Raw genomic sequence first — 26,377 nt, forward strand, 5'->3', positions numbered from 1 at the left:
CCACCAGCACCTAAAATCCTTCTCCCCAGGGCTGCTCTCCATCTATAAAAATGGAGGGAAAAGATGGGTGAATTTCCGTCGCTCCAAGTGGACGGCAGCTCGGGATGGCTCTGGTGCCCCACTAGGTGACACTGTGTGTCTGTGATTTCCTGCTTGACTCAAATGGGCAGTTCTGCTCTCAAATTTAAGAGGGATTAGAACAGGACTAGCAAAAGGAGTAAGGACATGCAGGGATTTTTCACTTCCATTTCTGGCTCCAGGTGGCTCTCGAGGGCAGCTGAGGACAACTGAGGGTTTTTTGCCCCCTTCCTATCAGCTGCTTTTTATTGCAGTTATTGTCACTTGAGCCTGAGATGGGTTTGGGTGGTACGGAGGGGCATAAGAGCCAGAAGCGATGCAGTCAAAATCCTGCAGCAGCGTCAGGAAATGCTCATGTGTATGACATGGATATTGGAGAGAAGGAAAGAGCTTGCTACCTGCTTGGAAGGTGTTAGCAGTTCCACAACCTACTGCTCATTTTCCTTTATTTTAAATGGAGAAGTAAGACTTGATTTGTACAGATTGAGGGAAAACTAAAAAAAGCTGATGTGCAACCCAAGCTGTTTCTGTCACCTTTCTCTCTTCCTTACAAAAGCCATTTAGTATCAGATTTCCTCAAATTGCTAAGCAACAGGAAATCTCTCTGATTGGAAACTGTGCTATTTGGAAAGGAAGACTATTTGTCATGGACTTGGATTTATGGAATATGCCAATTGCTTGTTTCTTAGGAAACACAATTGAATTTTACAGTGCCTTCCCAGTTACATGATACTGAAGCAATACTGGTTGAACTTACCAGAGAATTTAATCAGAAAATCATTAATTCTAGTTAAATCAGAGGCATCAGTGAGCCTCTGACATACACGAACCCTCACCTGGTCACTCAGACCAGCTGAACATCGTCAAGGAGAAAATAGCACAAGGGGTACTTCTAAATAAAGTCATTGATAAAAAAAACCCCAAAAAAGGTGAATAGATCATAAATTATCCGTGAATCTATTAGTTATCATAGTATTTGAATGCTTAATGGGCCATTCAATTTGTTCTCCACTGGACAGATGCCAAAAGAGCCATTAAACGAATGATGGATCATTTGCTGCCCTGTCTTGCTATATTGAGGACTTTTATAATTTCGAACTCGTCTCTGCTTGTGGAAACCCCGAGGGCTCAACAGTGCGTGAAGCATCAACATCACGGCCGTGTCAGTGTGGGGTTGTTGGGGTATCCTGCGCAGGGCCAGGAGTGGGACTCGTAGGTCCCTTCCAACTCAGGATATTCTGTGACCCTGTGGTTCTGTCATTTTTTTTCTCTGGTTCTGTGACTCTCTCACCGTGTCCTCTGTCACTCTGTCTTCTGTCACTGCGGTTCTGTTTCCTCACGGAGCGCTGAGGCGATGGCGAGAGCGCGCGCTCGCCTCTCCCTCACGAGCCCGCGCGCGCCCCACGGGCGGGAACGCCGGGCCGCCGCACTGCGCATGCTCCAAGCTAACGGTCCGCGCGAGGGGCTCGGCGGAACCGCCGCGAGCGACGATGTCGCCCCTGTGAGCGACGGCCGCAGTGAGGGGTGGGGTGAGGTGTGCAGGTGAGGGGCAGTACCTCCTCTGGTCTCGTTTGGTGGCTGTGGCGACCTCCAGAACTTCGACCGCAGGGAGGGGCGAGGCGAGGCGATAACGGACGTGCTGTCGCCCCAGCTCCGCGCCTCCTGTGGGCTGCGGCGGGCGATGCACGAAGGGGCGCGGTGATGCAAAAGGAGGCCTGCTCTATCCCAGTCCCGCCCCTTACGGGCTGCGGCCATGCGGTGAGAGGCGCGGCCTCTTCCAGCCCGGGCCCTCTGTCTGTGTCGCCCGCCCGTGCGGCCGCGGCGGCGGGAGGGCCGGGGCGGGGGCTGGAGGCGATGAGGGACGCTGTCTGTTCAATCGCCGCCCCGTCGGGGTCGCGGCCGCCGCGCGATTCGCCGCCGCCGTGAGGGGCGGGGAGAGGGGCGGGGCTGGCGCTGGGCCCGCCCCCCGTGTCTGTGGCGGCCGCCCGAGCGCGGCGGCGGGAGGCGGAAGATGGCGGCGGCCGCGGCGGCGGCGCTGCGGGCCTGGTTCTGGAACGAGCGCTTCTGGCTCCCGCACAACGTGACGTGGGCGGACCTGGCCGGCGAGCCGGGCCCGCCGGGCAGCGGGCTGCAGTACCCGCGGGCCGCTCACGTCCTCTCCGCCTTTCCGCTGGCGCTCGGCATCTTCGCCGTGCGGCTGCTCTTTGAGAGGTGAGCGCGGGGCGGCGGGGCCGGGAGGCGCCGCGCTCGGGGAGCACCGGGAGGCACCGGGGGCGGCCCGGCGGGGGATTCTCCCTCGCCTTACGGGGCCTCCGCGAGGCCCTTCGCGCGTGGGAAGGGGACATTGTGTAATCCCGGGGATCTGTCGCGGGAGTCGTGTCTGTCGCGACATATACAAGCCCGTGGGGCTAGATGTCGAGCACCTACAGTCTGGCGGTGCTGAGACAGTGCAAGAAAAATCCCGTGTTTTATATAGGAATTCGCTTTTATTCCTGCTCCTGCCCTGGACCTCGCTGGGGTGACGGACAGAGCTGGCGGCTGCTGCTGCTCCGCACTTGGCTTCCGTGTGTGCTTTATTGTACTTTCCCTGAGTTCCTGGATGAGGAAACAGGGCCCGTTCGCATGGCCCAGTGGATTATTAAACACTTTGTGGCTCTCCCTTGCCTCAGGAACGATGGATGTGAGTGCAGATCGTCATCTCTGCCCATAAACAGGTGTAATACGGAAGTCCTCATTTACCTGGGCATCCATAAACATGTGAACTTCAGCCCTGGGGCAGAGGTAGATCCGTGTGTGGTGTGTGGTGTGCATCTCCCACAGCCACACGCAGTGTGTGGGTGGCAGAGATGCTAATTAGTAAAGCAGCTTACTTAGGAAACCCTTAGGTCAAGCGCACCAAGACACCCTGTGTTGCTGTTCAGGCAGTTCATTAAACATTGATTTAATCTTAAATTTCTGCCTTGAGAGGACAGAAGTTGGCCAGGTTGGATGGGCTTGGAGCAACCCGGATTAGGGGAAAGTTTTCCTGCCCATAGCAGGGGGTGAGACTGGATGAGCTTTAAGGTCCTTTCCAACCCAAACCATTCCATGATTCCATAAATATTTCTGAGCATGAAAAGGGCTGCAGGACTAAAGTGAGTGGGAATTGAGTGGGTTTTTTTCTGTGAGTTTGCTTCAAGAAGTGTGAATTTTCCTGAGCTTTCAGAAATTAAGAAGAGGTGGTTGGGATGAAGTAAGAAGATGGCAAATGTAGAGGAAAAGGAAGCAGGTCAGCAGAGAGGAGAGAAACTTGAGAGGCTCTTTTTTCTCCATCTTTCTGCCCTTAGGAAAAAAAGGCTTCAGAAAACCAGTGCAGAGGACCCAGAAACACATGTGGCACTGCTAAAATCCCATCTCAGCTTGGTGTGCTGCTGGTCCTGGCCAAATGTTGGTACTTGCCAGGACATGAGGAAAGCAGGTTGTGAGACACGACACCCCTGAAAAGGATATTATAGGGAGGTTCTTAGTCCAAGTGTCAGTCTGGGGAAGAGGTGCAGAATATTCTCTTTTCCTGGAGTTGTTGGGTGAGATGCAGTGCATCCTACCATGCCTGGCAGCACAGTCCTCCAGGCAGCATTTACTTTGTCCTGATAGTGTCTCCCTGGTTTATGAAATGTCTTTCGTGGTGTTACTTTAGGGTGGAGTCAAATGACGAATTAGCTCCTGAGCCCTCAGAGCAAAACGCAGAGGCCGAGCTCTGGTTCCTGACGGGGTTGTTCTGATGTCAGCTGTGTCTCAGTGGTGTCCCAAAGTGAAAGCAGATTGTGGCACCACATCCCAGGCCGTTTCTAGTGTGTTTATTTTGAAAGTCCATATCTTTGAATAAACTCCTTTCTGTTTCCTCCAGCCACTTTGAACATGTCATAAAAGTTGAGTTTTGTCTCAATAAACTCCTGTGGTGCATTTATCCCAATTCAGGCTTTGATTGTGTCAAATGTCTTCCTTGATACACATTTGGCAGTTAGATGTGGTGACTCAGAATTTGAATTACAGACTCGTGCAGCTCTTTTGGTTTAGCTGCTTCTTTTCTCTCTCCTTTTGTAGCCCCTCTGTGTGAGGAAGTGCTTTGTGCCACAGCAGTTGTAACACTGACACAATTCTGTTAGTGAATTCCCCTAGAAATAACCTTTTGCATCATGCCATTGACAAAATAATCGTTAGTCTGTCTGTGGGCAGCTGGGGAGAGGGAGAAAAAGGTGATTTTAGCTGTTACTTCATCAGGTCTGTTGTGGAATGAGTGGTTAAATCTTAACACAGCAAAATGGAGAGATTATGGCAACACCAGCCAAACTGCAATGTTCCATAAAGAAAGATTCTGCCTTTTTGTGAGGCACAACATGCCTGAGAACTATTTGCTACAACATATGAGTCTGGACTTGAAAATTGATGTTGGTTTTAAAATCAGTCTGTGTTAGCAACTAGTGTGAAAAAGGTGGCTGGTAGGCTCAGGTGTGAGCTGATCCCTTTGATAAAGATTTAATAGAAGTGTTTGTGTGATGATAATTTCTTGCTGGAAGGTGTGGCAGTAAATTGACCTTGGGCATAGTTTGCTGCCATTAAGATTTCTGCGAAATCATAAAATCGTTTAGATTAAAAGGGATCTTTCAAGGTTACCGTGTCCAATCCTCTCCTCAAAGCAAGGCCAGCATTCAGGCGAGTCAGGTCACTCGTGGTCTTCTGCTGTTCCGTTTGAAAATCCCCAAGAAAGGAAATTCTGGGCAGTATTTTTTCCTATATTGGGGACTGCAGAACTTTCTCATTGTGGGATCCAGTGCAAAACACATCTGAAAACCTGCTGTGGGACCAAAAACTGGAAGTGCCACAGCAGTTTGAAGTGTGAGTTTACCTTGGTGAGTTTACCTAAATAGCAGTGCAGCTTGGGATTTTCCTGGCTGCGCACAGGTTTGACCATTGGCTTCCTGTGCCACCTGCAGTGCTCCAAGCAGCTGGAGTGTGGCTGTGAACTCAGGAGCAAGAGCCAGCTGTGCCCAGCCAGGAGAATTCCCCTTGCCCAGGTGAATCCCTCAGTGGTCAGGAGCCCAGGGAAGGCCAGGTGTCACCTGCATGGAGTTTGAGGAGCTGGAGAAGCTCCGTTACAACTGGGTCAGACTTCCTTAAAACTGAGGAAATCCTTGCCATCCTTCTTCCTTCCCGTTTTTGTGACTGGAGCACCTCCTGCCTCCAGTGCCTGTCCGTGTTGGTGTCTGGCAGTTTCAGTGCCCCTGAGATGTCTGTGGCCTTTGGGTTGCTCTTCATCACCAGGTGCTTGAGCCCTGAGCAGTGTCTGCAGCCTGCACCTTCCTCTTGATTTTTATTTCCTCCCCCACCTTCTGATTTCTGGAAACATCCATCATTTTCCCAAAGCCTCCCAGTGAAGGAGGCCTACCGCTGAGGATCAGTTTCCTGTAAGGTTTTGCGTTTTGTTTGCCTTTTTTCTTTTGTTTTAATGGTTTAATGGTACATTTTTTTTGTTTAATGGCGCAAATGTTGAGTCCTTTTCAAAACTGGTTTGAGGAACAGGTTCTTTCTCAAAATAACCGATTGAATATACTAAATATTGCTCCTTTAAGCCTCGTTTTTGCCCACGAGCAGGAGAGGAACAATTCACATGTCAGGTAACGCAGCCATTTCCCCATTCTGACACAAACGTGCAGCAAAACCTGGTAATTTTGAGCATGTTTATATTCGTTTTAGTTGCAAACCCAGGCTTGTTTCCAGAGTCTGTGCTATAAAATCTAGGAGGAGCTAAATCAGCTTTTGGAATACACAGAACACATGGGATGGATGAGATCCTGAGATCAGGGATCTTTCAGACTGGGGAATTTGCATCTTCCTCTCTGTCCTGATGGAAACAAGTCACTTTATTTTTCCCAAAAAAACAAACAAACAAAAAAACCAACTAACAAAAAAAAAAAATACCTGCACAAAAAAACCCCAACCAACCAAAAAGATTTTTTTTTAAAAAAAGTTTCTTTTGGGAGCTGTGTCACTTGAACTTCCCTTTTTTCTGAGCTGTGTGACACCAAGGCCTATTTTGGAAATAAGATACTTTGTTTTAGGGCTTCATCTCCAGCATTTCTGTTCACAGCAGACTGCTATCAGTCTATTATTTTATTTCTGAGGAATGAGAATCCCCCTGGGAGCACACTGGGATCCTTACAAGCCAGGGGCATTAAGATCTAATTTTTCATTCTGGTGTGCACAGTATGTGCTGTCTGCAGTTACCACGTGGACTGATAAATTTCTTCACCTGGGAAGTGGTGGATTTCAAAAGCTTTTTCACCAGGTTTTGCAGATGGTGACAAATCTAGGTCCTTGAGATTCAGGCAGAGGAGGGAAAGAAATACCTTGTTTTAATCCAGCTCTTTCTGGGGAATTCTTGCAGGTTTATTGCCAAGCCATGTGCCATAAACCTTGGCATTCAGGACAGTGGACCTCACAGAGCCCAGCCCAATGCAATTTTAGAGAAAGTGTTTACATCCATCACTAAGGTGAGTCACTCTTCAAATTCCTCCTCCATTCCAAAGGGAACGAAGGCCTGGAAATGTCTCAGGGGGGACTTTGTGCTTCCATGTTTCTGGTGGAGCACTGAATTCCACTGTATTTTATTCAATATTGAATATGTGCAATAGATTTTCGTTAAAGATTACAAAATGGAAGGTCTTCTGTTGAGATATGTTGATGCTGAATCTCATGTACTGGAGCAGATAAAGGGAGATTCTATAAAAACCTCACTAAAACTGGCCTTGTGGGAACATTGAAGTTTTGAGGCATTTGGAATGACATGTAAACTGAAAAATACCCAGGCCCTGATGCCTTTTGTTGGGATAACTTTAATGTAGGGGATGTCCTTGAAATTAATGTTTAGAAAGCCCAGAAGGTCCCGGGCTGTGCAGAATTTATCTGGCTTATGAAACCTTTGACTTACCCAGTGTGCTGTGTCTGCTCTTGGGTTTGGAGAGTCAGGCTTTGGGTGCCCCTGACACCCTGCTGCTCTGAGCTGGGAGCTCTGCATTCCCTTGGAGGTGCTTTCCCAGATGGAGTGACAGGACAGTCGTGGTGTCCATGCTGAAAATCAAATTACTCTGATTTTGCTTTTCAGCTGGACAGACTGATGACTTTGTGTTAAATCAACATTCTGCATAGCTTTTGGGGTTTGTATGTAACTCAAATAGTAAAATGTGTTTATCATCTTTCGGTGGTAGAGCTCCCTGTTAAAAGGACACTGAATTATCTCACTCCTGGGCCATTGTAGAGGGAGTTACCAGGTTTGGTTCACTTTGATAAATCCATTGGTGTTCATTCAGACAAACTCCCAGTAGAGTTCCCAGGCAGAGAACAGGGATATATTATATCTATATTTGTCATAGAAGTATTTCATTTTTCAAATATATTTTCATTTATTAACTTTGATAACAGAGATAACACCATTTCTACCATGCAGCACTGAGAGTAGGTTGAGTAGTGGGAGAAATTACATTTGTTTCATTTTCCTTCAGTCTCCCGATGGAAAAAGGTTAGAAGGCTTGTCCAAGCAGCTGGACTGGGATGTCCGAAAGATCCAGCGCTGGTTTCGGCATCGGAGGAACCAGGACAAACCCACCACCCTCACTAAATTTTGTGAGAGCATGTATGTTTGTGCACAGGGGCTTCATCTTAGAGCTCCAGCTGTGTTCTCTAGCTGGGCCTGGGGGCAGCTGCTCTGCCACACCAGGGCCGAAGTAAAGGAGGTTTTAAAACTCTCAGATATTTTGTGGGTGGGCCTGAGAGACCAGAACGGGGCACAGGAGTGCTGAGCAGCTTTAGACACTGCACCAGGTCCTGCATGACACTTGAATGTGCACATGTGTCCATGTGGTGTCCATGTCTGTCTGCCCACATGTGCCCACCCTGGGTGTAAATCCCCTGGAACACTCCCGCATTCCTTCCCAGAGCTTGTTCCCATTGCTGCAGCAATGACCTTCTGGCTTTCCCAGTTACAAACACCCTTTGGCTTCCTTTTCTTCTCTGTTCAGTCCATCTTTTGTTCCTCCTGAGCTCCTGCAGTTTCCTCTGTAGTGCAGTAGCACCTCTATATTTTTTCCTGACTTATTTCTCCTCTGCTGGTTTCTTTCCTTTCCAGTAACTTTCAATTCTTCCCCCAGTATGGTTTTGTCTTCTTAAAGCCACAAGGTAAGAGGGACAAATACGTACATTAGGATATCTCTGGGTAACAACAGCTTTGCTTGCTGTTATCTTGTCTCTTAAAGCATACGAGTGATGCATGTTCACCCTGAATTTCAAACTTGGCTGTTGATGCAAACTTATGTGTGGTGTGAAAACTCTTCAATGGGTTTATTGACTCTTCAGTAAGTCTTACCTGAAATGTTTAGAAATGAAAGCAGGTAAAAGCTTTTCAGGTGTCAGATTTGGGGATTTTCTCAATTATTTCAATTAATTTTACAAATGTTAACCAGAACCTGCTTCTATGTCTTCCTAAGTATATTTTTTACTTCTTTTTCCAGGTGGAGATTTACATTTTATTTAAGTATATTTTCTTATGGAATCAGGTTTCTCTGGACGGTGAGTTGCTCTGTCCCCCCTGTTGTTCTGTGTGGTTGCAGTTGAATGATCCCTGATTTGGGATCCTGGGGGTTCTGTTCAGGATCTCCTTTACACTAAGGGGAAGCTTCTATACAGATCTGTCCTTTTGGGAATAATAGAAAATTATTCGTTGTGTTACCCCAGAATGATGGATAAAACAGGGCAGTTTTGGGGTTTTTTTTGCTATTTGAAGCTGCTGCTTTTTTTCTCCTCTCCCTCTTGGAGGGATACAGGTTCATCTCCTTGGGTCTTTATTACTAGTAGAGCTGTATGATCATTTTTGCAATTCCCATTGCAGTAGAACTCCCGTTGACAGCACCAATTAGATTTTAAATCATTAGGGTTTTTAAAATAAATGTAGTTTGAATGGCAGAAAGAAGGTAAAATTTCAGTGAAGACGTGCTATAGGTTCAGCTGCCTTTAGGTGCTGGGGAGGAAAACACGCAGTACAAACTGAAGTTTTGTATTACTTCTCATTTATATATAATAAAAATTTACCTGTTCCCTTCAGGCACCCTGGTTTTGGGACACACGACAGTGCTGGTACAACTACCCTTTCCAGGTACGAGAGGAGCACTTCCTAAATTTCAACTTTTTGGACAATTTCTGGTTTTATTTTTGGTATTGATAATGGATTAAAACTCTGGGATTTACTCTTTGTGCCTTTACATCCTGGCTAGGTTTGGCAACAACAGAGTTTCCTCAGATTTGACTCATATTCACTTTATGTTTAGTTGCTGATGACATTATTAAAAGTGGGGAGAAAGGCATAAAATCTTAGTGGTAGTTTATTTATTTACTGTACAGAGACCAACAGTCTGTTCCAGAGTTTTTGTACTCCAGGAGTCTTCAGTAGAACTTGTAAATATTGACAAGGGAATTCACTCCTTTGGAAGAAAGTTCAAACACACAATTACATTTGTGTGAGTAAGCCTGGAGTAAGATGTCTGTTGCTTAAGCTTATTTTATTAAACCTTAATGATTTAACTTATGCCTCAGCAATTCTGGAGGAACAAAGAGGGATGGAAAAGGAGGAAGGAAAAAAGTGATTTTAATGTAAATTTTGAATTATTTTGTCTTCTAACTGTGCTATCTCTGTGTGTTTTCCAGCCTCTAACATCCAGGCTTTATTATTACTATATCTTGGAGCTGGCCTTCTACTGGTCCCTCATGTTTTCTCAGTTTACAGACATTAAACGGAAGGTGAGATGAACCAGAATTGCACCAAAGCTGAGAGACCTTTCTGGAAGCTTTTGTGGAGATGGTGGGAGTGTGATGAGTGTGGAGTCAGAGCCTGAACCAAATTCTGTGACACCAGGAGCTCAGTTGGGCAGCTCTGCTCCAAACTTTTGCATTTGTGTGACAACCAAAGAGTGTTCATTCGTGTTTTCCCGTTCCCAGGACTTCCTGATCATGTTTGTCCATCATTTGGCCACGATTGGACTCATCACATTCTCGTACATGAATAACATGGTGCGGGTTGGAACTCTGGTGCTATGCCTCCACGATGCCTCCGATTTCCTCTTGGAGGTGAATTTCCAATTTTTGCATCCCTAATGCTGATGTGATCTCAGGGGAACAAGCTGACATTCCCACTCTTGATAAACTGCATTAAACGTGCTGTGGAACTTGTGCTGCTGATCCTGCCTTGTCAGCTTTTCCTCCAAATCATTGGAGTGCTGAGAGGCACAGAACCATGGAATGGTTTGGGTTGGAAGGAACCTGAGAGATCCTCCAGTTCCACAGTCCCAGGTTGCTCCAAGCCCTGTCCAGCCTGGCCTTGGACACTTCCAGGGATCCAAGGGCAGCCCCAGCTTCTCTGGGCAGCCTGTGCCAGGGCCTGCTCACCCTCACAGGGAGGAATTCCTTCCTGGTAACCCATGCAGTTGTATCCTCTAGCAGTGGGAAGCTATTTCCCCTTGTCCCGTCACTTGTCCCTTGTAAATAGTCTATCCCATCTTTCTTGTAAGACCAAATATAATAAATAATTGTATAATAATATTAATACAAAATAATTATCCCTCGTTGTTCCAAACTGTACAAATGCGATTGAGAGGTTTTTGCAGCTCTCCAGCTGGATAATTACAGGAGTGCACAAAGGAAATAATATTCTCGTGTTTCTTGTCTCTTGTAGGCTGCAAAACTGGCCAATTATGCCAAGTACCAACGTCTGTGTGATGCTTTCTTCATGCTCTTTGGGGTTGTGTTCATCGTGACCCGGCTGGGCATTTACCCTTTCTGGTAAGCACCTGGAGCTGCGAGGTCTTGGTTGTTCTCTTGCCTGTCGTGACTGTTCAGAGCCTGAAATAGGTCTGAAGTTTCCTGGGAGGTAAAATCCTGGATAAATGGCTTAGAGAGAATCATCCCATAACAAGATTCCCTCTCACCTCAGTAGGTCAGATCTAGAGAGGTGCTTTGGTTAATGAGCTGCTGTCCATTTATTGGGTGTGGTGACAGTTTGGTTACACCATTTTACTGCATGTTTTTATTTCCCAGGCCATGGACACCTGGCATTCCCATTCTTCTCGGGTGCCTGGCAGGCAGCAACAATCCTTTCACTTAAGGATCAGGGTTGCAGTTAAAGCTCTCGTTTATTTTCCAGTAAATGCACCAAAGGACTCTGGATGAAGAAGAGCTTTAATTCTTATTTCTCCATGGGCTCCTTCCAGGGACAGACGAGAGTTGTTTTGCAGCTGCAGTCGTGAGGGGATGCTCTTAGCTCACACCAGTGCTCAGCATCCTGTAAATCTTTAATGTGTTTTCCATTGGCTGTAATGTCATTCCTCAGCCTTGCAGAGTAATCTGGCAAGCTGCAGCAGTGCTGCAGATCCTGTGCTGTTCCACTGCATGTGTATTCCCTTCCCTAATCAGTAGTGTAAAACATCAACAGATCTCTGGAATTGCATTTAATTCTTTCATAATCCTGCTATGAGTTAAATATTTCTGGAGCTGCCTTTTGGGGGATTTTGGTTCTTGTTTAAAAGGCTTGTTTTGCTTTTCTCGTGAAATGTTAAAAGCTGTGTGAAATTAATGTCACTGTTAAAGGTCTCTCCATACCTCTCTGCATCATAAAATCTAAAGTGTTTATTAAATTGTTTAAGGACTGGCAATAACTCCCAGCAACAAGAACAGCAAAACAGTAATGAAAGAAACACAAGGCTTGGGTCATAAATAAAGCAGTTTTGAGTCCTCCAGCCTGGCTGGAGGAATCTATAAAACTCTGACGGAAGAGAAGAGCAGCCAGGGAGGGAGAGAGGCCTTCTGGGAGCAAAATTCCTTCCTGATACCAGAATCCTTGAGGTTTGAAAAGCCCTCCAGGACTGAGGGCCCAAACTGGACACAGCACTCGAGGGCCCTACAGTGCCCAGCACAGGGGAACAATCCCTGCCCTACTCCTGTGCCCACACTATTTTTTATTCAATTTTGATCTTAAATCTGGATGAAAGCTGCCCAAGCAGGAAGGTGTTAATGGTTGTTTTGGTGACCAGAGCAGCCTGACATCACTTCCTGTGATGTTGTTATAAATAAATGCTTTTGCTTTGGAGAAGGAAATTGGCAGCAGATCCATGTGTGTAACCAAACTGCAGCACATTCACATGTTCTGTTTGTGACTCAGTTCAGATGTTCCTAATGAGCTTTGCTGTGTCTCCTGACTGTGGCAGGAGCAGAGCAGCAGATGCTCAGTGAGACAAAACTGTTGTGCATCTGGCCTGGCACCTCCAGTCACAGCCCATCTGAAATGTGTTTCTGGATCTCTTTAAGGATTTTGAACACAACCCTGTTTGAAAGCTGGGAGTTAATCGGTCCCTACCCCTCCTGGTGGCTGTTCAACGGGCTCCTGGTGACCCTGCAGGTCTTGCATATCATCTGGTCTTACCTCATCATCCGCACAGCCTCCAAGGCCCTGGTGCGGGGCAAGGTAAGGCTCAGGGAGGCTTCTGCGTCCTCCTTCCTGCAAGCCCTGGTGAGGAACATGAGAAGTTGGGTTTTTCAGTGAGGGCTGCTGTTGGTTCTTGAGGTACTTGCGTCAGGAGTTCACAAAAATGGCAGTTTTTTACCTTGATTGCTCTGTGATTGTGAGTTCCCAGGTGTGTTCAAAGGCAGGAAGTCTCTCCTGGGCATTCAGGGAAATAACTCAATTTACCAGTATGTTCAAATGCCCTAAAATAGCGATTTATGGCAGACTTGTTACACACTCTGCAGTTTAAGGTGGCAGCAGGCTCTCTTTTGGACAACAGGATGAACACAGAGGATGATTTCCAACTTCAACTGGTCCTTGGGATGTGTTGGTATTGTGCATCTTCACTGGCTTGTGGCTGCCAGTGCACTCAGGGGAAAGGTTCCCAGGGATGCAGTGGGGTTTGCTGGTTGTCAGTAATCACAGAATGGCCTGGGTTGGAAGGGACCTTAAAGATCATCCAATTCAAGGCCAGGCTGGACAGGGCTTGGAGCAGCCTGGGGCAGTGGAAGGTGTCCCTGCCCATGGCAGGGGTGGAACAAGATGGGCTTTAAGGTCCTTCCAACCCAAACCATTCCATGATTCTATGAAATCAGCAAAAAAAGCTGATATAGTAGCACAAATACTTTTTCCTACCAGATATTGATATTCAGATCTGGGTTTCTGTGACGGCTCTGCATTATTTTGTGTTTGACTTTAGCTGCCCCTGCACATGGAATGTGGCCTTGAAAAATCCGAATACTGTTGACTCTGGGGGCAAGCAGGTTTCAGAGTACAAGCTCTTCATCTGTTCCACACAGCTGCTGCTGTAAATGCCTGATTTTCATTCTCTGCAGCTGTTTCTGTATCCTGAGTTCTACACCTTTTCCCTTTCCTTGGTTCTCTCCTGTCCAGGTGACCTAGCCAGAGAAAGGACTCTAAGCTCTGTCTCCTTCATTCTTTTCTCCTTTTCTCTGTGCCAGATTGGAGCTGGACAGTTTCACCCTGTGCATGTAAGTGTGACCTGGGGTTCTGTTTGTTCACTGACACACGTCTGTGTTGAGGCCAAGACAAAAGCAGAGCTCTGGTCTTGGGGCTTTGGTGCCTTCTCCTTCTCTCCCTGGTCCTGACAGTGCTAAAATACTGGTTTTTCCAAAGGTCAGAGCAGTGTCCTGGGGTCTGTTCTCACCTGCTGTCACCTCCTGCACGACCTTCACTTTCTGCTTTTTCACACCCACACACTCCGATTTCTGTCTTTGCTCCTCATCAGCACCACTGAGGGGAAAGGGCAGGAGGAATTTACACCTTTTTGTGAAAAGGAGTAAAACAGTCACTTCTCCCCCAAGAATGGGAAAAATTTCAAGGGATTTCTGCTTCCTTCCAGTGACCCTTTGAACTTCCAATATAGCAGGAGATTGGGGAAAGATAGGAGAGTTTCTGGCAAGAGGCAGAAGCCAGGTCATCCAACAAGCTCCTGGAGATCATTAATTTCACCTGGCTTCCAGCCAGATCTTCCCTGGAGTTCAACCACTTCCTGCTGCTGGAGAGCTCTAGCCCTGATTGAGAGCAGAGCAGGATGAAATCCTGGACTCCTTGGAAAGCTGCAAGCCAGCGTGCTGCACGTGGAGCTACTGAGAGCTGTTGGCTGCAGAGAGAGGGGAGTGAGGGCAGTGAGGAGCTCCTTGGGCAGAGCAGAGGTTTCTCCCCAGGCCAGCTCACACTGTGAGGTTTGGATCTGGCACCTGCCACCACCCAGGGTGTGTTTGCAGCTGGGGCTGAGTTTATGAGCTCTTCCCTTCCCCTTGTGGCCCTGCAGGCTGGAGCAGAGCCCTGCTGTGGCACCAAACTGCTCCTGGCAACGTTCAAAGTGCCATCCAGCTGGACTTGCAGCCCTGTCTGAGCTAAGGCATAACTCTCTGAGCAGACGGGGATCCCTGGCTGAGGCTCCCCCTGTTCCGAGCAAGTGTTTGCTGGGTCAGACACTGCCTTTGTTCTGATCCCCCTGTCCAGCCAGGCTCCTGCTCCTAAAGGGAACCTCCCAGATGAAGCACAGGCTGTGGAAACAGAGGTGCTTTATTTGAGCAGTGATGTGATAAATAAAGTTGGTTAATTTTTAAAATGGCAAAGCTGCTCCCTGGAGGACAAAATGTTCTCAAACAGACACATTCCTGGTTTTTGGTCATCGAACCCACTGGTGATTGTGGCTTGAGAAATTTTTTATTCAAGACAAATTGTTTAGGAAAATGGCCTTTAACTGATCTAGGGAAGAGCTCCTGGAAGACAAGAACAACCCCAGATCTTTAGTGTCGTTGGATCTGGTGAGAACAAAAGTGATACACAGAATATTTGGAAAATGGAACTCATCTTTCCAAACTGCCTTTTTCAGTGTCCTGTTGCTAATGTGATTACAGGCTCCTTCTTGGGAGCTTGACCTGACCCAGGCTCAAGTGTAGAGGTAGATGTGACTGAAGGTGGTTCATCCCTTGGACACAACCTTCTAACTGCTGCTTTCTGTCCGTTTCTCAACTCCCCTTCTCCTCTCCCACCACCCAATTCCACTGGCAATGTTTAGGTGTCCAAGGATGACCGCAGTGACGTGGAGACCAGTTCTGAGGAGGAGGAAGTGACTTCCAACAGCACAAAAGGAGTTTTCAGCACTTCCAGTAACGGTTCCAACCGCCTGAATGGCCACGTGGCCAGCGGCCAGTGGACAGGAGAGGAGTAAGGCCCTGGGCTGGCCTTGAGCAAACACGAACTTCTCTTTCAATATCTAGTTGTGTTGAGCTCCACATTCCCAAGTGATCTTTAATCAAAACCCCTTCCCCAGAAACCTCCAGCAGACCCGAAATGGGCACAACCCTGGCCAGTCAGAGGCTTTGCACGGCACAAGGGATGAAGCCAACGACCGGGGCGAAAACAAAGCTGCAGATTTCACTTCAAGCCATTTTGTACTTGAGAAGTACAAAAAAAAAATCCCCTGAGTCCTGTTGATATTTGCAGAGGTGTCTTTGTTTGTGACAAACTGGTTTTTACTGGGATCAGCTGAAGGCAGAGCAGGTTTGGACTGCAGGGTTCGGTGCCACGCAGTGACGGTTCGCTCCGGCAGCTGCAGCAGCCCTCGATGCACTCCAGAAGCCACTTCAGAGCACAGACAATGCAGGTTCCACGTCCAAACTGCCCTGCGTGAGGCAGAGACTCCTCCCAGCCGAGCTTTGAACTTTGCTAGCCCAGAACCACTGCTCTGCCTTGCCGCGGGCTGCTGGGGCTGTCCCAGCTGCTCATCTCTGCTGTCACCAGGGACCAGGCCAGCATCTGCTGCCTCTTTTGGTGCTGCAAACCCCTCTGAAGTCTTGACCAAAGCCTTCTGCCGGGGGGAGGGGGGTGGTCTATTGCCCCTGAGACAACCAGCACAATCCAGGCCTTTTAAATTGTTTTCTTCCTGTTGCAGATTGTGGTTTTGAAGACTTCTCTAGACCTACTGGATTCAGTTGGCTAAGCTGGGATGGGAGGGAGGATCAGAACTGGTGGGCTGGGTTTAATTCTCCAAAAAATGAGATGTTTTGGTCCTGTACTCTGAGACAAGTGATTGTTGCTGCTCTGCTGTCAGAGCTGTGGAGGAACCCAGGGCTGGAAGAGCAGCCACACAGTGGGCTTTACTTCTCTTTTTTTACTCAATGGTACTTGGGGGCAATGGAACGGTCAATCAGGAGCAGAATTTTGGAAACTTCTCCAGTTCTTACCATTTTATACTGTTGTTTACTCTTATCTCCAATTAAAAGTTGCTTCAGAAACTTGGGGTGATGTGTTTCATCTTGAAATGGAACAGAGGACAGGCTCTGTCCCTCTGCTGTCCGTGAGCACCTGGGCTGCTGCCAGGAGCTCAGGAGAAACAGCTCTTTGGAAGAAGAGGGTAGAGGTGGTGGGAGGGAGTCCCTGCCCATGGCAGGAGGGTGGAACCAGGTGACCTTTAAGGTCCCTGCCAGCCCGTGATTCGGGGACACCACAGCACCACTCGAGCCACTTTGACACGGTTTTTATTGTGCTCCATCTGCCTCCCCAGCCCAGGGCAGGCAGCCCGGGCTCAGCTCCCGGGGCCAGGCGTGTTCTCCCTCTCGCGGCGCTGCTGCAGCATGCGCTGGACGCGGACGCTGCACAGGTAGCCAGCGTACACCGTCAGCAGCATCATGGAGCCCGAGAACGCCTTGTAGCCAAAGTCTGCCAGCTGCTTCCTGGACACCATGGCTGCACCTGCGGGAGAGACAAGCCCAGCGGTCAGGGGTGGAGGAACCTCTGCAGATCATCCACTGCGATCCCCCGTGTCCCGGCAGGGTCACCCAGAGCCGGTGACACTGAAATAAAATGTGTCCAGGTGGGCTTGGAGTGTCTCCAGAGTGAGACTTTACAACTCCCTGGGCAGCTGTTCCCGTGCTCTGCTCCCCTCCATGACAGAAGTTCTTCCTCATGTTAAGGGGAAACTTCTCGTGGGTTAGTTTATGGCTGAAGGGCAGCACAGCCTTCGGGTGGATCAGCTACTTGCCCACGTTTCGTATCATCACCGAACCTGCTCAGGGTACATTCGATCCTTCCGTGCAGGTCGGTGACACTGAATGCGACTGGGCCCAGCAGCGATCCCCGGTGAACACTGACTGCCGTACCCCAGTTAGGCGGCGGTGAGCGGCGCCGGGAGCGCGGATTCGCCCGTCCCGTCCCGTTCCATCCCCTCCGGTCCCGTCCCGCCGCACTCACCGCTCCCGTCTCTCTCCGCTGCGCTCCCGTTCCGCGCGGGGCTGTCGCGTGTGTTATGACGTCACGCGCGGCCGCCGGCGGGCGCGGGAGGCTCGCGCGGTGCCCGCGGCGCCCCCTGGCGGTGACTGCGCAGCTCTGCTCCCTCAGCCGCCGCCGCTAGGGGGCGCTCTGGCCCGCGGGCGCTGCCCTCACGGGGAGCTCTCTGCGCTGCTCCCCCGGTGACACCCGGGACCTCAGCGGGGCTCTGCAGCGTCAAAGAAACACGGACAAGGGGGATGCACAAAGCATTTCCACCTCAGAAGAGCTCTCTATATGGTGACCCCGCACACGGGGTGACTCCCTATAGGGTCACAGCCCCTCATCGGGTGACATCCCCCCTGTCCAGAGTGACCCCCGCGCTATGCTCTTCCAGCCTGCACCTCCAGCCCACCAGGCGGCGCCCTCATTCTCCCCGCAGCGTTCTTCTCGCTCCCCGGAATGTCACTTCCGGTGGCGCTTCACTCCCGGCGCTCACTTCCGCTTCCGCCGCCGCTTGCTCTCAGCCGCTGCCGAGCCCGGGAAAACCGCGCGCGCTCGGGACGCTTCCGGTCGCACTCCCACTTCCGGTCGGGCGGCCGGGCCGGCGGAGCGCAGCGAGGCGGCGGCGGTGGGTGTGGGGCTCGGCTCCGCTCCGCTCCCGGGGCTCCGCGCCGCTCCCGGGGCCTCTCACCGCTCCCGGGGCTCCGCGCCGCTCCCGGGGCTCCGCGCCGCTCCCGGGGCCTCTCACCGCTCCCGGGGCCTCTCACCGCTCCCGGGGCCTCTCACCGCTCCCGGGGCCGGCGGAGGGGAGGGAAGCGGCGGCGGTGGCTCCGGGGCCTCGCTCCGCTCCCGGGGCCTCCTCCCCTCCGTCCCGCTGCCCTCACGGGAGCTCTCCGGGGCCGCCGGGCCGCTCCCGCCTCCCCGCACGGAGCCGCGGCGGCGCCCGATGAGGATGGAGGCTCGGGAGGCGGCGCGGGCTCGGCGCGGCCCGCAGCTCAAGGCTTTCCCTCAGGGAGCTCCCGAGAGCAAGGTGAGCCTTGGCGCTGCAGCTTCCCTGGGCCCTTCCCCGCGGAATCACCGCGTTTGGGGCGGGAAGCTGATTTTGGGGATATTTGGGAGTTTTCCCCATCCCAGGGCATTCCTTGGGTGTTTGCAGGGATGCGGCAGCCGCGGTTTGTCTGGGAAAACGCAGCCGAGACCCCAAAAATCCCAAATCCCAAACCGGTTTTGGGGTTTTCCTGGCTGCTGGGGAATGGGGATCCCCAGCCTGGGAAATTCGGGATTTTCCCTGCAGCGGTTGGGTTTTTCCTGCTCCGTAAATCTCCTACATAAAGTTTGGGAGTTGTGAACTGTGGGAATTGTGAACTTCAGGGAATCGCGAAACTGGGGAGTTGGGAGTTTTAGGAATGGTGAACTTCGGGAGTTTTGGGAATTTTCGGAATTGTGAGTTTTAGGAATCAGTTCTTTTGGGAGTTGGGAGTTTTGGGAATTGTGAGCTTTAGGAATTGTGAATTTTAGGAGTTATGAACTCCAGGAATTGTTTATCCCTGCTCCCTCCCCTTTTCCCAAATCCCCCTTTAATTTCCCTGAATTCAACCTTTTCCCTTTTCTAACCAAAATCTGGGATTTTTCCCATTTTTTTTCCCCAGTTTTTCCCCCCCAAACTCAGCAGCTTCTCCTGCCCCTCTGGAAATGCCTCCTGCTCCCTCAGCTACAGCCCAGGTGAGCTTTCCCAGCGGGATTTGGGGCTGTTTTCCCAAAAAACCCCAAAAACAACAAAAACATGGAGAGGGGAAATTGTGGGGTTTTTTTCCCTCAGAAATTCCCTGTCCTGAGAGATTCCCAGGAGCCAACGGGCAGTGGAGGAGCTCAGGGAAGCCTCGGGGCAGCAGAGGTTCCTACCTGGAATCCCGGAAAAACTCCAGGTGAGTCCCGAATTTCCAGTGGGAATTCAGCCCAGAAAAATCGGGAATGGGGTCGGTGGGAGGAAAGGAATTTGGGGTTTTCAGCAAAAACTGAGGTGGATTTGGGAATAAAATCAGGGGAATTTCAGTGGGTGGATTGGCTGGGAATGGGAATGTTGGGCTGCTGGATTTTTGGGGGTTTTATTTGGAATTTTCTGATTTTCTTTGGGGTTTTTTAGGATTTTCAAGCAATTTCTAGGATTCACAACAAATTCTGGTTTTTTTATCCTTCCTCCCAGCGGGAATTCCACCAGTTTTGTGGGAAAATCCAACCTGCACAGCCTGGGCTCCTCCTTCCCCATCAAACCAGCCCCAAGCCCCTCCTGGAGCCGCCGCAGCCCCAAGAAGACCCCGAGGCGTTTCCTGAGCACAGCCGAGGAGGTGGGGATGGCAAATCAGGAGAATCCCAGGGATTCTGTGGGGCCAGGAGGGCTGGGAGCAGCTCTGGGTGGGGCTAAATCCCAGTTTTCCATCCCTAAAATCCCAATATTTTGGGATCTTGATTGGGTTAAACTGAAAATTCCTGGTTTTTCCCACCCCTAAATGCCATGTTTGGGGGTTTTCCCAGCACTGCCTGTATGGAATCACATCTGATCCCAGAATTTGGGTGAAATCCGTCAGGAATGGTAAATTCCAAGTTTTTTCCATGATTTTTGCCCCCAGACTGTGCGGGAAGAGGAGAGGGAGATCTACCGGCAGCTGCTGCAGATGGTGACAGGGAAAAGATTCTCCAGCTCCAAACCCTCCTCGCTCTTCCCATTCCACCTGTGAGTCCCAAAATCCCAAAACTTCTTCCCAAACCTCCCCAAAACTCTTCCCAAATCCCCTAAAAATTCCCCCAAAATCCTCCTCAGATCCCGAATTCCATGTCTTTTTCCCGGAATTTCCTCTAAAAGGGTTTTTTTTTGCAGCTCCAGGTGCCCCAATTCCAGCCAATCGCTGCCTCAGGAGGCTCCGAGGGAGGAATCCCTGGAAATTCCCAGAATTCCCAAAATTCCGACTCCTGGCCCCATCCCGGAGCTGCTCCATCCCAAAAAGGTCCCCCTGGGCCCCTCGGGTTTGGGGTTTCCCAGGGAATTGCAGCCCCAGAACTCCACAGCCCCACAGCCCCGGGAGCAGCAGCAGGAGCAGAGCAGCCAGGCTGAAGGTGAGAACTCCCAAAAAATCCCAAAGCCTTGGAAAGGGATTTAAATTTTGGGGCAAATCTGGGGTTTTTATTTGGGATCGAGCAGGATTTGGGGTGGGAATCGAGTGGGACAAAATTCCAAAGTTTTCTCCTGTTTTTTTAGGGTCAGATTCTGTCATTTTGCTCAAAGTCAAGGATTCCAGGACCCCAGCTCCGAGGTGAGGAAATGGGAATTTTGGGATTTTTAGGGCAGAGGGACAGGGTGAGGGGCTGGGAAAATGAGGGAATTCTGGAGAAATTCCAGGATTTTTGACCACTTCTAACTTTCCTTTCTCCCCTTTTCCAGCCTCCCCTTTTTCCAGGCCGAGCTATGGATCAAAGAACTGTGAGTAAAAACATTCCCTGCTGCGTTTTTCTGGGATTTTTTGGGGTGGAAAAACTCAAAATCCTGATTTTTTTTCAATAAAAATTGGGATTTTCCAGCACCAGCGTCTATGATTCCCGAGCCAGGGAGAGGTGGAGGCAAATCGAGGAGCAGAAAGCTTTGGCGCTGCAGCTCCAGAGCCAGGTGGGAATCCCAGATCCCTGATCCCAAATCTTGATTCCCTCATCCCGAATCTCTCTGTGAGGAGAACCCCTGATCCCAAATCCCTGATCCCAAATCCCTGATCCCAAATCCCAAATCTCCCTCCCCGCAGCGGCTGCAGGAACGCGAACGCTCCGTGCAGGACTTGGTGGATTTGCACCTCCGGGTGCCTCTGGAGAAGGAAATCCCAGTCACCCCCGGGCCTGAGGAGAAGGAAGATTCCAGAGCAGCTGAGGCAGACGAGGAATTCCCAGAGATCACTGAGGTGGGACTGGGATCCATAAAAAATGGGAAAATTAATGGGATTTCCTGGGATTTGGGCATGGAACAGAGCCCTGCACTCTCCTCCCGTTTAATTTTTGTAGGCAATTCAGGATTTAAGGAGTAAAGGATAAATTTGGGTTAAATCCTTAGGGATTTCCTCATTTGGGTTCAGGAAAATCAGGAATTTCCCTGTTTTTCCTGCAGGAAATGGAGAAGGAAATCAAGAGTCTTTTCCGGGGAGGAAATCAGGATGAGGTGCTGAGCGAAGCTTTCCGCCTGACGATCACCAGGAAGGACATCCAAACCCTCAACAACCTCAACTGGCTCAACGACGAGGTAAAAATTCCCAAAATTCCCATTTTTCCACCCCATTCCAGCAGATTGAACTGGTTTTGGTGCCAGTTTTGGTGGGAATGTATTTATATTTTTTATGTTTATTTAATATGCTACTGTAATGATTATGTTATTTTTACTTATAATAAATTGCAATATCATATATAACTATATATTAGTTGTTGCTTATAATGATTTGTTTAATAACAGTAATTATAATACATGATTTGATATATTATTTATTACTTATAATAAAATATAAAACAAAACTGGGAGGATGGCATTGACATACACAAAAAAAAAATTAAATATTAAAATAAATTAAATATTAAATATTAAAAAAAAATAAAAAAAATAAACCTGAAATATGGACTTAAATCAAAGCAAATTCCTAAAAATTCCCTGGAATTTTGGGAGGTTGGAGCTGTTGCAAATCCCCCTGGAATTCCTGAAGGATTTAACTCAAATCCCCTTTTTTGTGGGGTTTATTCCCCAGTTTTCCACCACAACACAACTTCCAACCCCACAAAAACCAGGATTTTCCCTTTTTCTGCAGATCATCAATTTCTACATGAATCTGCTGATGGAGAGGAGCAAGGAGAAGGATCTGCCAGCTGTCCACGCTTTCAACACCTTCTTCTTCACCAAACTGAAGACTGCAGGGTACCAAGCTGTGAAAAGATGGACAAAAAAAGTGGATATTTTCTCCGTGGATTTGCTGCTGGTGCCAATTCACCTGGGAGTGCACTGGTGCCTGGCTGTGAGTGCAAAATATTCACAAAAACCCAAATTCTGGGGTTTAAAGCTGAAATTTTGATGTTTTTTGAGAGATCCTGAGGGGAAAAAATGATGTTTGTGGCCCAAATCAAGGTTTAAATAGAAATACCAAGGTAGGAGCAGCTTTTTGAGATGTTTTAGTCCTTAAAATCAGCTTTGAGGTCATTTTGGGGAATTGATTCCCTCGGGAATATCTGATTTCCCATTCCCACAGCTGCTGCTGCCACAGGATCCTTTTCAAAGAGATTTAGGCCACAGATATTTCACTTTTTTCCTCTCCTTTGTCCTGAGATCCTGCAGGGATTTTCAGCTCTGCAGCAAAAACCTCAAATCATTGATTTCTGCTGAAATTATTCATAATTTCCTTGGGGAAGAGTTGATTCCTATTGGAGGTGGGGAGGAATGTAAAAAAACTCCCAGGCTGGAGAAAAAATAATAATAATAGTAAAAATAATAGTAAATAATAGCATAAAAATAAAAGTAATGATAATAATAGTAGAGGCTGATTTAGACTTTCAGGGGTTAAAACTACAGCAGGAAAAACGGAATTTTTTTTGGGAAATCCTCTGCTGTGAAATAATCTGAATTACTTTTGCTGGCAGGGAGAATTCCTGATTTTTTCCCTTTCTAAGGAATTTTTCTTCTCAGGTTGTGGATTTCAGGAAAAAAACAATCACCTACTACGATTCCATGGGAGGAATCAACAGCGAAGCCTGCAGGATCCTGCTGTGAGTAAAATCCCTTTTTTGGGAAAAGTTAAAATTCCCTTTTCTGGGAAAAACACCAATTCCTGCTTCCCTGGCCTTGGAAGCAACAACTTTGCCCAATTTTGGGCCATTTTTGGGTCATTTTTAGTCCCTTTTCTAGGCTCTCTCTCCCCTTCCAGGACCTGAGCAATCCCAGCTTTTCCCTTGCATTTCCTTCCCCAAATCCCAGGAATTCCCTCCCTGTTTTTCCCACAGGATTTCCACTCTCCTGGTCCAATTTATAATTTTTTTTGGGCTGAATTTGAAAATCCCAACCCCAGATCCCTTTGGGAGCATTGCAAAAAGAAGGGAAGAACCTCATCATTCCAATTTTTCCATGAATTCTGAGTTTTGCCATTGATTTTCCATGCCTTTTGCCCACAGGCAATACCTGAAACAGGAAAGTTTGGACAAGAAAAGGAAGGAATTCGACACCAACGGTTGGGCTCTGCTGAGCAAGAAGAGCCAGGTGGGTTTGGACATCCCAAAATTCCAAAAAAATCCTGGATTTCCTTGGATTCCTCACCCTTTCCAGGCCCTGAGGGCTTCCTGGGGAGAGAAGGAATCCCAAAATCTTGGGATTTCCCACAGGGCTGGGATGGAGGGAATGGGTTTGACCCGAAAAAATGAGGATTTTGGGGAGGAATTCCCCGCAGGAAGGTGGGGGCTGAGGGAATTGGGGATTTGGGGACGGGGGAATGCAGAATTCCTGATTTCCCACAGGAGATCCCTCAGCAGATGAACGGCAGCGACTGCGGGATGTTCGCCTGCAAGTACGCCGAGTGCATCTCCAAGGACAAACCCATCAACTTCACACAGGTACTCCTGCAACTCCCAGAATTCCTGGAATTCCCGGAATTCCTGACACCCCAGGGCCCGGAAAACCCCAAAAACCCCTGGAATTCCAGCGAAATCTGGGAGAAATTTGGGTGGATTTGTCCCATTTCTCACCCAAATCCCAAGAAATTCCTACTTTATCCCCCAAATCCCCAATTTTCCCCCTTTTCTCTGCTCCCAACCTAACCCTGACCAAAATTCCCTTTTTTTTTCCCCTCTTTTCCCACTTTTTTTCCCCAAAATTCCCAAAGCAACACATGCCCTACTTCCGGAAGAGGATGGCCTGGGAAATCCTGCACCGGAAGCTCCTCTGATGCCAGAAAACCCCAAAATTCCACGGATTTGGCTCAGAAAGTCCCGGGATTCTGCTCGGGATTGCTCCAGGAGGGGCTCCAGGTCCAGCTCTTCCCAACCCCTGCAGCCAGGGGAATAGAAAAGTTTGGAAGCACAGTTGGGATTTTTGGAGTTTTTTCCTTCTTCTTTTGATTCCCAAACGGATTTTTCCCACTTTTCCGGGTGCTGGGGTGGGAAATTTGGGAATTTTGGGGCTTTTCAGAGCTGGATTGTCAGGAAAAGGGGGAGGAAAAGTCATGGATTTGGGTTGGGAAAAGGCGGATTTGGGAAAAGCGAGGGAAGCTTTTGGTTCTGGAGGGAATTTTTGGGGATCATTCCCATTTTTTTTCCTCTGTTTTTCGCCTCATTCCCAAAATTTTGGGATCTTCTCCATGGGAAAAGCTGGATTGGGATGCAGGGGAAGCTCTGGGGTGATCCCTGGGAATAATTCCTCCTTAAATCCCGTATTTCCCCCGATTTTTCTTCCCAAATTCCCACTTTTTAGCACCATTTTTTCCCGGGATTAAGCTCGGGAATGAAGCACCACAGAATTCCTCTGGCTTTATTCCCAAACTTTGCTTTTTTGAGGGATAAATGGCAAAATCTGGGAATTTTTTTTAATTTTCCTCTCTCTTTGGAGCTTCCTCATCCCTGCGTGGATCCAGCAGCTCCCATTGCCTTTTCCAGGTCTTTTTTCCACCTTTTTCCTGGGAAAAAAAGCTCCCAAATCCTCTGCAGCATCTCTGAGATCCCAGGAACTTCAGGAAAAGCCCCAAAATTCTTTCAATTTTCCTAAAAACACAAGATTTTGATGCTTTTCCCACCCCTTTCCCTGCTTTAATTTATTCCCAAATTTTTTGGAGCTTCCTGATCCTCTGGATTTGCTCTTCCTGGTGGAAAAGAAGATTTTTAAGGAGAAGAAAAGAGTGGGAAAAAAATCCCAAATTTTTGTATTTTCCCTCTCCGCGGGGAAAGGGAATTTTTCTACATTTTTCCCGAGCTGGGAGCTGTAGTTTTGTACCGAATTCCCGATTTTTGGAGCCCTTTTTCCCGTTTTTCCTGGTTTTTCCTGGCCCTTTGTGTCCCTTTGGATCCCAAATTCCTCCTCCACCTCCGTGTGTTTTATATCGGATTCGTTTCCTACTTTTTTTATCTTTTATTGGAATTAAAGCTCTGGAAAAAAACCTGAAATTGTGGAGTTTTCCTGCTTTTTGTGCTCCTTTGGGAATTCCCAGGAAAGGGTTTGGTGTTGGTTGGCTTTGGGTGAAGAAATCTGGGAAAAAACACCCAAAATCCAGGAAATGTCTCCCAAAACTGCAGGATTTGAGCCCAGTTTGTTGGAAGGGAGGAGTCAGAGCTGCCAGGTTTGGAAAAACCTTGGGAAAATCCCTGGGATTTTCCTGCTTTTGGGCAAAAATCCCTAAAAAACGCACCCAAAATTCTATGCAAAATCCACTAAAATTCCACACAAAATCCACCTAAAATCCACTACAATTCCACCCAAATTCCACACAAAATTCCTTTCAAAATCCACTACAATTCTACACAAAAACCCTGGGTTTTCCCTGCCTCACAAAAATAAATTTTAAAAGGGTTCCTGTCTGAGGTTGCTCTATGGCCACCAAAAATCCCATAGATCCTTTTTTCCCACCCAGCTTTTGGGATAAATCATCTCATTCTGGGCATTTTCAGGTCACCTTGGCTTTTTCCCATTCCTGGCCCAGTTTGTCCCAAAAAAAAGTCTGGAATTCCTTAAAAAAAATTCAGTCAATGCCCCATTCAGCTGCTCCAGGGGGTTTTTGGGAATCACCTGGGATTTTAGGGCTGAAATCCAGGGAATTTGGGAATGATGCCCCAAAAGCTGGCAAAGGTGCCCAAAAAACAGGAAAGATCCTGCAAGATGTGGGAAAGACACCCAAAATCCAGGAAACAGCCCAGAATTCCATTGGAAAATGACCCCAAATCCCATAGGATTTCCCCCCTGGCCCCAAAGGTGACCCCAGTGACAAA

General features: G+C 48.5%; 3 protein-coding genes across 6 annotated transcripts; 2 read left to right on the top strand and 1 right to left on the bottom strand.

Moving 5' to 3' along the window:
- Window positions 1-1,891: 1,891 nt before the first annotated feature.
- On the top strand, window positions 1,892-16,428 carry CERS5 (ceramide synthase 5). Of its 3 annotated transcripts, none has more exons than XR_014846400.1 (11): window positions 1,892-2,289; window positions 6,503-6,608; window positions 7,617-7,747; window positions 8,622-8,679; window positions 9,212-9,262; window positions 9,811-9,903; window positions 10,102-10,230; window positions 10,835-10,941; window positions 12,463-12,619; window positions 13,553-13,650; window positions 15,210-15,237. XR_014846400.1 is itself a non-coding variant. In XM_085041401.1 (11 exons), the coding sequence occupies exons 1-11, from the start codon at window positions 2,090-2,092 to the stop codon at window positions 15,360-15,362; spliced, it is 1,215 nt and encodes a 404-aa protein (XP_084897527.1). In that variant the 5' UTR covers window positions 1,893-2,089; the 3' UTR covers window positions 15,363-16,428. The 3 variants fall into 3 exon arrangements, 2 of the variants coding, with proteins under 2 accessions (XP_084897527.1, XP_084897526.1); XM_085041401.1 differs by having other exon boundaries at window positions 1,893-2,289; window positions 13,621-13,650; window positions 15,210-16,428; XM_085041400.1 differs by lacking the exon at window positions 13,553-13,650 and having other exon boundaries at window positions 1,967-2,289; window positions 15,210-16,428.
- Window positions 16,429-16,655: 227 nt separating this feature from the next.
- COX14 (cytochrome c oxidase assembly factor COX14) lies at window positions 16,656-17,536 on the bottom strand. The gene is made up of 2 exons (XM_085041402.1): window positions 17,384-17,536; window positions 16,656-16,885 (listed from the first exon to the last, which is right to left on the bottom strand). The coding sequence occupies exon 2, from the start codon at window positions 16,875-16,877 to the stop codon at window positions 16,719-16,721; it is 159 nt and encodes a 52-aa protein (XP_084897528.1). The 5' UTR covers window positions 16,878-16,885; window positions 17,384-17,536; the 3' UTR covers window positions 16,656-16,718.
- A 343-nt stretch (window positions 17,537-17,879) lies between these two features.
- On the top strand, window positions 17,880-25,553 carry SENP1 (SUMO specific peptidase 1). 2 transcript variants are annotated; one of them, XM_085041398.1, is made up of 16 exons: window positions 17,880-18,431; window positions 19,051-19,123; window positions 19,221-19,326; window positions 19,605-19,746; window positions 20,029-20,132; window positions 20,277-20,512; window positions 20,655-20,709; window positions 20,838-20,876; window positions 20,975-21,059; window positions 21,190-21,342; window positions 21,546-21,677; window positions 22,231-22,434; window positions 23,100-23,179; window positions 23,582-23,666; window positions 23,921-24,016; window positions 24,286-25,553. In XM_085041398.1, the coding sequence occupies exons 1-16, from the start codon at window positions 18,348-18,350 to the stop codon at window positions 24,346-24,348; spliced, it is 1,737 nt and encodes a 578-aa protein (XP_084897524.1). In that variant the 5' UTR covers window positions 17,880-18,347; the 3' UTR covers window positions 24,349-25,553. The 2 variants fall into 2 exon arrangements, with proteins under 2 accessions (XP_084897524.1, XP_084897525.1); XM_085041399.1 differs by having other exon boundaries at window positions 20,661-20,709.
- Window positions 25,554-26,377: the final 824 nt, after the last annotated feature.

This window comes from Lichenostomus cassidix, chromosome 29 (genome assembly GCF_008360975.1).
Source record: "Lichenostomus cassidix isolate B80296 chromosome 29, HeHo_3.0, whole genome shotgun sequence".
NCBI lineage: Eukaryota > Metazoa > Chordata > Aves > Passeriformes > Meliphagidae > Lichenostomus > Lichenostomus cassidix.

Excerpts from the sequence above, each read along its gene's own strand:
- SENP1 (XM_085041398.1), top strand. The coding sequence starts at position 18,348 with ATGAGGATGGAGGCTCGGGAGGCGGCGCGGGCTCGGCGCGGCCCGCAG. Across the intron at positions 18,432-19,050 it reads AGGGAGCTCCCGAGAGCAAG|TTTTTCCCCCCCAAACTCAG; the intron begins GTGAGCCTTGGC and ends TTTTTTCCCCAG. Across the intron at positions 21,060-21,189 it reads CGCTGCAGCTCCAGAGCCAG|CGGCTGCAGGAACGCGAACG; the intron begins GTGGGAATCCCA and ends CCCTCCCCGCAG.
- CERS5 (XM_085041401.1), top strand. The coding sequence starts at position 2,090 with ATGGCGGCGGCCGCGGCGGCGGCGCTGCGGGCCTGGTTCTGGAACGAG. Across the intron at positions 7,748-8,621 it reads ACTAAATTTTGTGAGAGCAT|GTGGAGATTTACATTTTATT; the intron begins GTATGTTTGTGC and ends TTCTTTTTCCAG. Across the intron at positions 9,904-10,101 it reads TTACAGACATTAAACGGAAG|GACTTCCTGATCATGTTTGT; the intron begins GTGAGATGAACC and ends TCCCGTTCCCAG.
- COX14 (XM_085041402.1), bottom strand. The coding sequence starts at position 16,877 with ATGGTGTCCAGGAAGCAGCTGGCAGACTTTGGCTACAAGGCGTTCTCG.